General features: G+C 29.2%; 1 protein-coding gene and 1 long non-coding RNA gene across 2 annotated transcripts in view; both read left to right on the top strand.

Moving 5' to 3' along the window:
* The window catches only part of LOC129921556 (uncharacterized), a 39,910-nt gene extending 28,454 nt beyond the window's left edge, over window positions 1-11,456 (top strand). Inside the window, exons 3-4 of the long non-coding RNA XR_008773542.1 lie at window positions 11,256-11,320; window positions 11,383-11,456. This is a non-coding gene — a long non-coding RNA (uncharacterized LOC129921556). The remainder of the gene's footprint in view (window positions 1-11,255; window positions 11,321-11,382) is intronic.
* Window positions 11,457-11,477: 21 nt separating this feature from the next.
* On the top strand, window positions 11,478-13,261 carry LOC129921555 (uncharacterized). The gene is made up of 2 exons (XM_056003441.1): window positions 11,478-11,757; window positions 11,848-13,261. Exons 1-2 carry the CDS (start codon window positions 11,504-11,506, stop codon window positions 13,136-13,138), a joined length of 1,545 nt encoding a protein of 514 aa, XP_055859416.1. The 5' UTR covers window positions 11,478-11,503; the 3' UTR covers window positions 13,139-13,261.
* The last annotated feature ends 659 nt before the right edge of the window (window positions 13,262-13,920 follow it).

Raw genomic sequence — 13,920 nt, 5'->3', positions numbered from 1 at the left:
CATTCATTTTTATTTTTATAAGTATTTAATTGGACCTGTTAAATCATTGATTCAATAGTCCAAACCAAAAATTGGCGTTTCGACCCGGTGGAGCTCACTTAAGTCAACTGATGAGTCCGACTTATCGTGAGACACCTTGTCAATACGCAAATATTTTTTATATTCAGCTCAGCTTACATAGATTTTTAAACAAAAACCTAATGTGAACTATATAAAGCAAGATTCAATTTTTAATCATTAAAACAGAAATGCACCCAAGTCTACGTTTTTTTTTTTGTAAGGCAACGATTTTTTTCGTTAACTGATGTATTTTTTCATAAGCCAATGTAATATTTCATTAGTATATGAAGAATTTTCATAAGCTTATGAAGATTTTCGTTAGTTAATGTTGAATTTCATAGGTTAATGAATTTTTTCGTTACTTAATTAAAACTTTAATAAAGTAAGGAAAAAATTCTTATTTTTATTCTTTAAAATGAGTATGAAATTTTTCGTTAATTGATGAATCTTTTCATTGAATTGGATTTTTTGGCACTAAAAAGGGAGAAAAAGTATATGAAACGTTTTCATTAATTGATGAAGGTTTTCATATTATGAAAAATTACATATTTTCGTTGAGCCAACGAAAGTTTCGTTGGGCCAACGAAAATGTAGTGTATGAAACGATTTTCGTAATTTTACGAAATTTATTATTTTCAGTGTACAAGGACGATACTCATTTTTGTTTTTGTTAGTTGATGGACTTTGATGTTATGAAAATGTGGCATTTCATGAGAGGAAAATGACAGTGCTAATCTTTTTTTCTTGGAATTTTTAAATAAAGATGGGAATGTTAAGATTGTGGTTATAACAAAAAAAAAAAAAAAAAAAAAAAATGAGAAATCCAAAATTGAAAAAAGGTTAAATTGTTTAAGACGTATCATTATACAAAATGACATATTTTGACAAATAATGATTGATGAAATCATTTTAAAATGATAAAAGATGTAAACATATTGCACACGCAGATTTGTATAAAGCTAAATAAGTCTGTTTTTTTTATATGTAAGTATAAAGTTGAAGGTTAAGTCTATAAATAATAGACTGATTCAAAAAAAAATTTTTTTTTTTTGTTCAAAACATTGTTGAAAATATTCTTGGAAATGACGAAAAAAAAATACTGTAAAAGTTTCAGCCCTTAATGTTTACATTTAGTACCGCCGCATCGCAAATTTCTATTTTCCATACGATTTGTATGGGAATGATTGTGTATTTCTGTTTAGAATTTTTTATCTATTTAATGGTTCATCAAAAAGGATAGATTTAATCATTTTCTTGTATAAAATTGAACGCTCTACAAAATTGCATTTATAAAATAAAAAAAAAACGGACGCGAAAAATTAATTAAAATAATTTTTAGTTGAAAAAATGAATAATTCGAATTTATTGAAGAAATCTAATATGATAGTATTAGGGGTTTGAGAGTTATATAAAAGGATCTGTGAAACCAAAACACAACATAGAATACAAACATTCGAAAATTTTGCCAAATTTTTTGAAAAACATAATAATTTCGTCAAAAAAATCGGACAAAAATGAGAAAAAATTACTTTTTATATTTTAAAGTTGAATAACTTCGAAACGCGGGGGTAAATCAAAAAAATTACTAAGGGCTTTTTTTGTAGAGCGGACAATTTTATAAAAGAAAATGATTTTGTCAAGCCTTTTGGATGAACCATTAAAAAGATAAAAAATTCTAAACACAAATACACAATCTTTCCCATACAAATCGTATGAGAAATAGAAATTTGCGATGCGACGCGACGGTCCTTAATGTTAACATTAAGGGCTGAAACTTTTACAGTATATTTTTTTCGTCATTGCCAACAATATTTTCAACAATGCTTTGAACAAAAAAAAATTTTTTTTTTTTGAATCAGTCTAATAAATAATGATGATTTAGTAATATCTTAATGGAATCATCGGATGACTCAATAAATCTGTAGCCTCTATTGAAAAATCATCATAAGTAAAAGCTGTAAAGGTAATGAAGAAAAGATAACATTTTTTGACAACTTTAAAATAATTTTATTAGTTGAGGGTCTCATGATTTTACTGGCATCAGTCTTCTTTTTGTTTATATTTTGTTCTTTTGAAAATGGAATGTCTCAATTATATGATATAAGTCATGTTTATGAGGTGACAACAACACCCAACAAACAAGTACAGGAAACCAACAACCAATAACTAACAACCAATAACAACCAATAAGAACCAACAAACAACCAACAACGAATAACCAACAACCAACAACCAATAACCAATAACCAATAACCAATAACCAATAACCAATAACCAATAACCAATAACCAATAACCAATAACCAATAACCAATAACCAATAACCAATAACCAATAACCAATAACCAATAACCAATAACCAATAACCAATAACCAATAACCAATAACCAATAACCAATAACCAATAACCAATAACCAATAACCAATAACCAATAAACAATAACCAACAACCAAAAACCAACAACCAACAACCAACAACGAATAACCAACAACCAACAACCAATAACCAATAACCAATAACCAATAACCAATAACCAATAACCAATAACCAATAACCAATAACCAATAACCAATAACCAATAACCAATAACCAATAACCAATAACCAACAACCAACAACCAAAAACCAACAACCAACAACCAACAACGAATAACCAACAACCAACAACCAACAACCAATAACCAATAACCAATAACCAATAACCAATAACCAATAACCAATAACCAATAATGCAATTACAATTCAAAACAACATCCAATAAAATGCGTCAAAGTTTCAACCAACAAATTATACTATTAAATAAACTTTCGGCAACATTTGCACTTTAAAATATCATTCCATTAATAAAAAATCCTTCAATCAAAAAAGTTTTCTATGTTTTTTTTTTTAATTTTAAAAATACTAATTTGCATAAACAAACTCCTAGAGGAAGTCTAATTAAGGTAAAAAGTTTCCTTATATTTCCAGTAAAATGTGAGTATATACCTTTTTGATATAATTAAAAATGAAACCTCAATATTCAACAAGTTTGATGGTGTATATAGTTTTGAAAATAAATTTACATAATTGCCCACTTAAAAATATAATATGTAGGTATAAAATATTTGTCTAGGAAGGCCTTCTTATGCACACACAAAAATAATACTAAAATGAAACACATAATTTTGCTGTATGCACGAGTAAACTTTTTTGTTTTTACCTTTTAAATGTGATTTAAGAGAGAATGTTAAGTGTGTATAGGAAGTTTTGGTATAAAAAAAAGAAAATTCTAAAAAGTTTAAAACAACACGATTAAAAGAGTCAAAATTAATAATTCTTAAAAATTTGGTCCTGACATTTATTAGAAAAATACTAACAGGATTTAAAAATTTTTGGAAAAAAATATTTTTCAATTTGCGCGTGGCAAATGAATTTTCGAAATAATTGACTGCATCCTTTTTTCCGAAATCCGTGATTATCTTATCTTGTCTAGAGTTCCTAAAACATTTATTTCACAGAAAATCAATCAACTCAAAATCCATGATACTGAAAACTCATCAACAAATTTTCAATTAAAAATCAATGTTGTATGTAAAATTCCTGGAGGAAATGTTGGGGTAATATTGGATTAACATGAAATTGAAAATAGTTTATCTTATACAAAAAAAAAAAAAAAAAAAAAAAAAAACTACTCCTCGATTTATTCTTCGAAAAGGTTACAAAACAATAAATTCGAAAATAGATTTATGCATGTAAAAATTGGAGAAACGAAATATTTATTTTGGTTATGGAACAGATATCTTCCATTCTCGATATTTGATTTTATTTATTTTTTTTTTACTTTTTTTTTGAAAGTTGTTTACTATGAGGTTTCCATAGGAGATTCATGGCAATTATTTTTTTTTTTTTTTTGTAATAATAACTATCATTGTTGGCATGCAATTCTTCCATTCTATGGAAAAATAGAAAAAAATACACTAGGAACCTATTCTTGAAATTGCAAAATATAGGGAAAATGTTTTCAGTTCTGAATTGAAGCTTATATAGAATTGACTGGTTGTGGTGAAGGTGGAAATAGAAGAAATTTTTTATTTGGTTAAAAGTAAATTTAGAATAAAACAATTGCAATGAATTTTTCAATTCATTTGGGATAAATTTTGAATAAAAAATTTTGTGTAAGAAGAAATTTTGTATTTATTTTGAATTTTAATTTAATTATTGGAATTTTGTGAAATTGTATTGTGATTGATTTAAGGTGAAATTTAATTTATTAATTTCATTCTAATTTGGATATATTCACATTCAGTCTAAAAATAGAAACAATACAAATTATAAGGACTTTATGAAAAACTTTTCCAAATATTATAGATACAAAATAGTAATACAGTGAAAATTGATAAATTATTGTTATTTCTTCAGTTGGTGAAGTTTTAAAAAAGGCCTAGCTAATATAATACCAGGAAAAAAATGAATTTTACTGACTGTGAAACGACGATTTTTGAAAACTGTTATCAGTTATTAATTTCGAAAGAGGTAGCAGGGCTGTAAAATTATCAATTTAAAAAAAGGCATTTGCATTAAAAAAATTAATTGCAACTGAAAAATATTTGAATTGAAAATAATTTTTTTTTTGCAAATAAAAAATTTTTATTGAAAATAAAAAAAATTCTACATTGAAAAAAAAAAAAAAATCTATGCAAAATGTGTGCAAGTGCATGAAATATTTTTTTGACTTTTTGGCCTTACATTAATTCCAATATTAAAGTTGAAATAGCTTAAGTATGGTATCAAAAACCCAAATTAAAAAATATTAAATGCACACATTTTGCATTGAATTTTTTTTTTCAAAGTAGAAATTTTTTTATTTTCAATAAATTTTTTTGTACGCAAAATATTTATATTTGCGATAAAATTTTCAATGCAAATATTTTTCAGTTGCATAAGTATTTTTTTTAATGCTTAAGATTCGTTAAAAAAAAATCGAACTCGAGATAACATTACGATGATGGGAACTGCCAAAAAAGTGAATCCCGCAATTCTGTCTGTCTGTCTGTCTGTTTTTACCCCGAGCTACAGGCTATAAGGTACTGGAGCAATTTTTTCCAAACTAAGCAGAAAACAGTTTTGAGTGATTTCCTATGGGACAAATTTAAATTTTTTTTTAAGGACCAAAACTAACGGTACCATACATATAACGGAAAAACTATTTTTCGTTTAAAAAACAGCTCCAAAGAAAATTTTGATTCAACTTTTGAAATAAAAAAATATTTTATGAACCATTTATTAGCGGTAAATGCCATAAAATGGTTTTTTTTTTTGGTTTCTGAATATCTCCTAGATGACTTATCCGATTCCAACCAAAATTTGTATGCAAAAGTGTTTAAGTAACCGTATAAAATTTTAGAAAATAATCAAAAAACCATATTTTTGAATTTTTAAATAATATTTCATTTTTTTTTTGGAAGAACATTTTTTTATATAAAAAATTAGTTTAAAAAAAAACGGATCTAACGATTTTCATTTTTTTTTTCCAAAAATTCTTTTCCGCACAAGAAATACTTTATTTGGTAGTCAAAATCATTTAAAAGGGTGTTTCATTAATTTTAAAATCAGATTTTATGTATTTTTTTTTTTTAATTACCAAAAATGCTTTATTTTCATCAAAAGATTTAAGCTATTATTTTTTATACAGAAACTTTTGAGTGCCCAACATATTAAGAGTTTGCAAAATAAAAAAAAAAAACGAATTTTTGGATTAATAACAAAAACATTTTTTTTTTTTGTTTAAACTTCAATTTTTTTTACAACCGATTGATGAATTTTCTTCAAATTTTTAAGAATTAAATTATAAGAAATGAATTGTTGAAATTCTTTATTCTACAAGAATTTAAATGATATGGTTCGTTTATAGGTCCAACCCATTTATTGAAATGTATTCATAGTTTTAAAAGCAAATTCTATACTTTTTTTTCAACCTTTGTTATAAAATTATTAATAATTATTTTTATAGTTGAATTGTTGTCCTTTCATGACTAAATATCAATGATTTTATTTCTTTGTTCTATAAAAAAAAATATTAATTTTTATCTTGTATGAAAATTTTACAACAACTTTTAGTACCTACGTTATATATTTTTCTATAGAAATCTGAAAAAATATTAATATAAGAATTATTTCAAAAATTCATTTCACATTATTTCAATAATATCATTCATTGAAAACGCGTTCGCAGAAAATATAATGAATTTTCATTCTTTTTTCTACAGATATCAAATGCAATATTTTTGAGTTTATTTTATGTTTTCCTTCGATTTTGTAACATTATATGAAGGGAGAAATTATATTTGATTGTAAATTTGTAAAAAAAAAACGAACAGGCGTTCGTAGAATGACATATTGTTTGGTGTATGGGTACTATTTTCATGCCAAGTAAAAATTCATTGATGTAGGAACACATTAAATTAATTGAATTAATTTCAACAGAAAAATGACTGTGAAACCATGTTATTAAAGTAAATTTAATTCACTTAAATTATTTATTATATTTATTTAATTGCAAGCAATCATTAAATATCAAAAATATCATTATTTAATTATTATTCTGAATCATTTTATTTTCCTAAAATAGTTTGTTTGACGTAAATTGTATTAAATAAAAAAAATTATTAAAATATTTAAAGCCTACTTTTAGGCACGTTATATTACGTATCGCTAGTTAAAATGACCATAATGTTTCTAGTGAAGTTGACAAATCTGTAAACTATCAAGTCTATAATAGTAGAGGTAAAATAGTACATACAATCAACAAAATTCACAAAATATAATGAACAAAATTTTTTGTCGAATATCATCATATGACACCAGTGGCGTATCCAGAAAAAAATTTGGGGGGGGGGGGGGGGGGCTGAAAAATTTTTGATAAAGTAAATGTACTACAAATTTGTCTCTTTTTTTATTCATCTTTGATCGAGAGAAAAGCGCTGTGCTGCGGTACTGAAAGTCGTATAGTAGCATTTTACTGCTCCCGACAACTTCGTACTACTGTCTCCTTTCAAAGTAGCTATTTTTCCAAGTTCTTGTATCCCAAACATTTTACACAAACAGCAAGGTGTTTAGTAATCTATAAAAAAAAAAAACACTTTTTCGTTCGAACTTTTCATGTGCTGAATTCAAAACTGTTTACAGATTTATTCCTATCACTTCTAGTTTTTGAGCTATACTCAGTAGAGCTGTAGGAAACCGTATGTATTCGTTACTTAAATGCGGGTATTCACTTCAGTAACGAGTAACGAAACGTTACTGCCCAAATAATTTCGTTACTCGTATGTTTCGTTACTGGTACTGAACAAGTAACGAAACATGCGAAACATACGAAACGTGCGAAACGTGCGAAACATGCGAAACATACGAAAAATACGGAACATACGAGTAACGACGATACTCCAATTCCAATACCAATTTGGATTGGATATACGAAATGCGAAACGAAAACAAAATGGTACACTGCATTTGTCGTGTGCGCATTATTTCGCATCTCGTATCGGTTCGGTATCATCATTTATGTATTTTACGATTTTGTTGTTCTGTTTTTGTGTATGTATATCAAAAGGGGTAAATAAGAATTCAGTTTCTTTCTCTTTCGTACCTGTTTTTTATGGACATGTGGGAGTGAGATATGTGAAAGTGTGTTTGAGTGTAGTGTAGATACATTCCAATTAGAATACCAATTTGGATAGGTATACGAAATGTGAAACAAAAACAAAATGGTACACTGCATCTGTTGGGGCATAGCCGTACTTGTATTCTGTTTTCTCCTTTTGTAATTAATAAAAAGAATTTTTCTTTTCCTTTGTTTGATTTGTTTAATTTATTATATTCTTTAGTTTGATTCAAACAAATAATTACAATTTTGGTTTTATTCGTGGTTTTAAGTTTTTGTTTTTTTTTCTTTTGATTTCAAGTAGGTACTACTTTCTTGCTTGTGTGTGGTGAGGTGGTGTCTGACATGAGTGACGACAACTTTGAATGAGAATATGGAATGAATTTGACTGAATGAAATGATTGAATGGTTTTTTATTTTAGGTTGGCTGCAATGACAATTTTTAAGTTTGGACCGGGAGGAAACGAAACATGGGCGTGTTAGGGAATGACGAATGAGGATAATTTGCGTTCCTCAATTTTCCCTAAAACTGAGTACGCTTTTTACGTATTCGTTTGCGGTTCCCTTCGGTAGAACATTCTGAATTGAACAGCATTTATCGCATCTCGTATCGGTTCGATATCGGTATCATCACTTCATCACCACGACGCAACCAATCTGTTTATGGCCTTTGTGTTAATAGTTGATATTTAGCTTAAGAATGTACAAAAGTTTTTTGGTTTTTCAAAAAATTAGTTTATTTTCGGTGCAAAATTTTCAACACAAAAAAAAGCAGAGAAAACGAGGTTTGAAAATCACTCTCAATAGAAAAAATAAATGAAAAATTGTTCGACATGGTTGTATTGAAGTGTTAATATTTCGAGATCTGCGCGTTGCACTTTTGAAATAAAGGTCTCTAAAGAATTGTGATAAGATTACTGAAAGAATATAAACAAAAAATTACCCAAGTTTTGTCTAAAAATTTGGAAAAAAATCAAAAAAGTTTCCACGTTTGATTAAAAACAAAAACGAAAAAAATTCAATATAGCTACCTTTAAACTCTTATTACATGAGAATGCCGCAACTAATTTTAATGTTTATGACCTTAAAATGTAGCTTAGATTATAGAAATTGTTTTTGGTTTTTTTCAAAAAAAAAAAAAAAATTAACACCCTTATACCAATGTACGAAACATACTTAAAATACCAAACATACCAAACGCATCAAAGACATGAAATATACGAAATGTACGAAACACACGAAGCATGCGAAAGTAACGAAAGTAACGAAACATGCGAAACACCCGAAACATACGAAATATGCGAAAAATGCGAAACATACGAAAGTAACGAGTAACGATATTATTGATGCGGGTACTAGTATCAAAAGTAACGTATACATGCGGGTACTCATTTTGTCGTTACTTTTACAGCCCTAATACTCAGCCCATATTTCCGCAATTCGACCGAAAGTGAACTGGCATCACTTTTCAATTTCACGTGAAATTAATCTTCGATCTGTCAAAATTAAAGGATCATCCATTTTTATATTGTTTCTAAAGTTAAATTACTGCTTTTTTGAACATGGATGCAATTTTATTGGATGCAATTTTATTGAAAAAAGCTGAATTTAAAAGAAAAAATAAGAAGTCACATTTTGCGAGACATATGAAATATGTAAGTGAAATGCAGAACATGGGCGATATTATTGCAAATTTTCAAAGAAAAATGAATAAGATAAAGTGTATTAAATTAACAACAAATAAACATTACAAAACAATAAAAATATAAGTTTTGATAATATTTTGTCCAAAAATTGGAGATTCATTGAAAAAGATACCAAGTTCACGAGCAGAAACAAAGCGAATTGAATTCGATCAGAAAATCGAAATGAGCGAAAAAATGTAGAACACCTTTCACTATCGGCAACGCAAGTGAATGCTTAAAAAGTGAAATGCAGAACGTTAAAGTCTCAAAAACTAGTTTTCAATGAAATATTCTTTTGATGTTTAATCCGAAATATATATTTTTTAATAATATGTTCCTTTTTTAATACAAATCAGAAGCACAAACTGGAATTTGCTTAAATAAACCATTAGTTATGTTGACCACTAAGATATTGAGATATAAAAAATTTGTATTTCCAATATCTCTGAGAAAAATATTATTTTTGAAAAAAAAGTAATATACTCAAGACAATAAAATACGACGTGATTGCATAAGAAGCTTTGCAAAATTTAACTTTGATGTTATTCGAAGTCAAAACAACAATCAAATTATTTGAAGAATTCTGAATTGGACTAAAATCCTGAAAATCCCAAACCTCAACGTCAACTAAGGCACTTATTCAAACAAACACAAACAACCATTTTAGAATTTGGAGGGGGCTCGATCATTTGAGCTGCCTCTAAATCTCTACGATTTACGAAGAAGTTTCAGTTATTCATGTAGATTATGAAGAAATCAGCTAAATAGTAACATGATTTTGGAGGCTTGGGGAGGGCTTGAGCCCCCTGAGCCCCCCCCTCAATACGCCACTGTATGACACATGTTTTTAACATATTTTAAATATGCTGAAAAATAAAGTCAATACGATTGCTCTAACAAAAGTTATTGCCGATTAAAATCGAGAGTGCTTGTTTTTTTAATTCAACAGGAAAAATATAACCGAAACCCATGTGAAAAACATGAAATTCGGGATGAAGGTTTTAGATAAAGCAGAGGAGACAAATAATTCAAAATGTTCTTAAAAATATTTTTGGTGAAAGGATGTTTTTTTGATGGCTTGAGTTATGTGTAAGAAAGGTATCATAACAGCTGACGTAAATTTTGTTAATTTTTCAAACTTGGTGAAAAAGTTTTGTTTGTTATAAGAACTAAGAATCTAAAGAGTCCACAAAATTATTTTGAGTAAAAGGGTGTTTTTTTTTTAAAGAAATGATGAAATTCGGAAAAAGTACCCCAAAAACTTTGAAAAAAATGTTACACCAATGAAAATTGGTACAAATGTTTCATTTATAACAGAACCCAAGAATCTAAGCAGTCTATGCAATTGTTTTTGGTGAAAGAGTGTTTTTTTGAGAAATAATTGAAATTCGCGATAAGTCAATGGTATAAAAGGTACCCTTACAAAATTGATTTTATTAATGTTGTCTTTCCCATGGGAATTACGAATAAAATAAGTTTAAACATTTTTTTTTTTCATGTGAAAGGGTGTTTTTCTTATTTGTAGAGAAAATGTGGATATATTGAAAAAGGAAATTATAATAATGGTAAGAAACAAGAATCTAAAATGTCTATAAAAATATCATGGTTAAAAATGTGTTTTTTTGAGTGAAAACAAAAATGATAGGCCACCCTATTGAAATTTGGTGAAAACTTTTTATTTGAGATAGAAAGCAAGAATAAAGAGTTTTCATAAAAAAAATTATGTGAAAGGGTGTTATTTCGAGGAGACAGTAAAATCTGTCATTGGTCCCAATTTTTTGTGCTTTTTGATATTCTAATATGTTTTACTTATTTTCAATTTTAGTAGAGAACTTAAATTTATAAAAATTTTGTTTATTTTTTTTTTTCTAGAACAAAAAACACCGGAATCGCAGACTTTGATTGGAACAGATCAATATCAGAACCAGACTTAACAGGTTTTAAATTAAATTTTCCAAAAAAGTGTAATTTAGAAAAAAACACTTATTTTCCAAAACAGACACATCCCTTTTAAACGATCGTTTTCTAATTCGTCACATCCACGAACACGTATCAGTTGATAATCTAAAATACCCAGGTTTGATTTCCTCTACATAACTACCAACTGATTTTCTACACTTATGAAAAAACTACTTCAATATTTTACAGATTCACATACTCGCAGTACTATTTGTTTATTTAATGAAGATGAACCAGTGCTTCCATTTGGCTGCTTCAAATCTGAATATACAAAAAAATATTGTATTCCCGAACAAACACCACGTCGATGTTTATTAAGAAGATCCACCTCATTGCATCTTGAAAAAGGTTTAATGAATATAAAAACTGAACAACAATCACAATATCTTCCATATTCTCAAGAGGATATCCAAAGGTATAAGTCTTTCGATTATGAATTAAAAAAAACAATAGATTTACTACCTTAAAGGGTGTTTTTTTCTTTTGTTCTGTTCTTCTTTTTTAGCTGCCGAACATATCCCATCAAAAATCCAGAATCCCTACATTTCATTGGTGAGACTGAAATGACTGGAGAATATCGATCATCGTTTATTTCTTATCCCATGATTGATCGAACTTCATCAATTTTACCCCGAGAAGCTTTTAAAGTTTCCGAAACTGAAACTACACCATCCGATGATCGTCTTAAGAGAGAAATAGTTCCCCGAAAGACTCAACTCAACTTTGAAGGAGAATCATCATTTGCTCCATCAGAATACCGACGACAATATATCCAGTTTCGAATTGAAAAAGCCCATTCTATACCCCAACTAAGTCATATCAAGATCCATGGTGACTTCAAGGGTATTCCAGAGTATCAAGACAATTACAGAATGTACGATTGCTATTCCAAAAGTGCTCCAATCAAAAAAGCTGATAACTTAACCATTTCCGGAGAAGTTTCCGGTCCAAAAGAACTCCCAGAGTACCGTGAGAAATTCAAAGACCCCCCAAAAATCGTAGTTGAAAAGTCCCTAAAGGCTCAAGATAACCTTAATCCTCGGGGTGAATTCACCAAAGAAGTTCCCGAATACTTTGAAAGCTTTCGCGATCCACAAGTTAAAGAAAAACCAGAACGTGGCAAATGCCGGGAACCCTATCTCCGTCTCAAGGGCAAACTTGAATTCAATCCCGAATATCGTAGTACTTATTTGGACTTTCCCCGATCTCGACCAGTTGTCAAAAAGGCAACTTCTTCAATTCGCTTTCAAAATGGCACTTCGCCAAGACGGAAATTTAAGTCAAGCTCACCAAATCGTTATGTCGAAATTGATCCAACACTGCCATTGACCCACCAGCCAGAGTACCGTCGAGCACAGTACAATTATCAAATACGAGAACGAACGCCACCGAAAAGACTTGTCGACACTTTGACACATCAACAATCGCCCTCGAAAGCTGTCAAAGGGAGGGAGAATATAAATACGAACTCTTCGTCGAATGGGAAGACTCCACAGAAACGACGACCGTCAAGACCCGGCCAGACAGCATCGATTGGTGAGCTTAAAGCAAAGCAGGAAAGCTTTGAGAATGTTGTTTCATCTTCCAAGAAGCTTGCTAAGTTCGGCAGAAGGGCTTCCATTGTACAGAATACCAGGGATAAAGTATCGATTATTGAAGGCAATGCAAAATATTCAACCAAGAGGCCAAATGATGTGCTGGCTCCGAGTAGAAAGGATAATAAGGAATCGTTTGTTGTTTTGAAAGAACCTTGCCGAAAGAGTGCTTGGATGAAGAAGTCTTGGTATGAATCGTAGATTTTAAGGTTATCGATGAATTTGTCGCAATAAAAAACTGTGTTAGGTGTTAAGTAAAAAAATTACCGAGGGCTTGAGAGTTTTATTCGGAAAAAGGGATTTTCGTGAAACGTAAGTAGCAATAAAACCTCATTAATTAAACCTCCTTTATCCTTCTTGAAAATCATGATTATATTCCATATCTTCATTGCATAGCAAAAAGGCGCACCTGCAATGTCTGATAATGAGATTAAGCTTTTTTTTACCGCAGTATCCTGGCATTAAAACTATTTATCACAGAGCTCACATTGACCTCTTAATTGAGTAATACTTTTGATAAAAAAACAACAACAACAAAGTAAAAACTGGGCTGTGATTATCAGAAGAGAGAAATCCAGAAAAATATCACAAGGATGATGGTTGAATTTTAATTAAGTTCATGACCGCATGCTTGTCGAGTGATGGTGTTTTCGAATGTTTTTATTTATTTATTTATTTTTTTTTTTGTTGGTTAAAGGGAAGATTATAAGCTTCTCCGGAAGTAGGCTTATATCCTCTGCCTAAAAGCCACAGCATCGTTTAGCTTGCTCTCTGCTGATGGCCAACCAACTGTTATAACCTAGTAATTAATGATTTCGACGTATATATTTTTTGAGGAAGAGAATAAGAGGATGATGTGCAGAAATGTGTTGGGCTATTTTTGGGAGGGAGGGCTAATTAATGTCGGAAAAATGTTTTGCTTGGGGAGAAAAGAAAAAAAAAATGGATGAAAATGAAATGATTACGAGGTATGTGCTTAAACG

The sequence above is a fragment of the Episyrphus balteatus genome, chromosome 1 (genome assembly GCF_945859705.1).
Source record: "Episyrphus balteatus chromosome 1, idEpiBalt1.1, whole genome shotgun sequence".
Taxonomy (NCBI): domain Eukaryota; kingdom Metazoa; phylum Arthropoda; class Insecta; order Diptera; family Syrphidae; genus Episyrphus; species Episyrphus balteatus.
Note: the sequence above shows the minus strand (reverse complement) of the source record. Positions and strands in the feature narration are given on the sequence as shown.

What these genes read in the sequence shown, in the direction of transcription:
- LOC129921555 (XM_056003441.1), top strand. Translation starts at nt 11,504, where the DNA reads ATGAAAAAACTACTTCAATATTTTACAGATTCACATACTCGCAGTACT. An exon ending in TCTCAAGAGGATATCCAAAG is followed by an intron (nt 11,758 to 11,847) that starts GTATAAGTCTTT and finishes CTTCTTTTTTAG; the next exon opens with CTGCCGAACATATCCCATCA.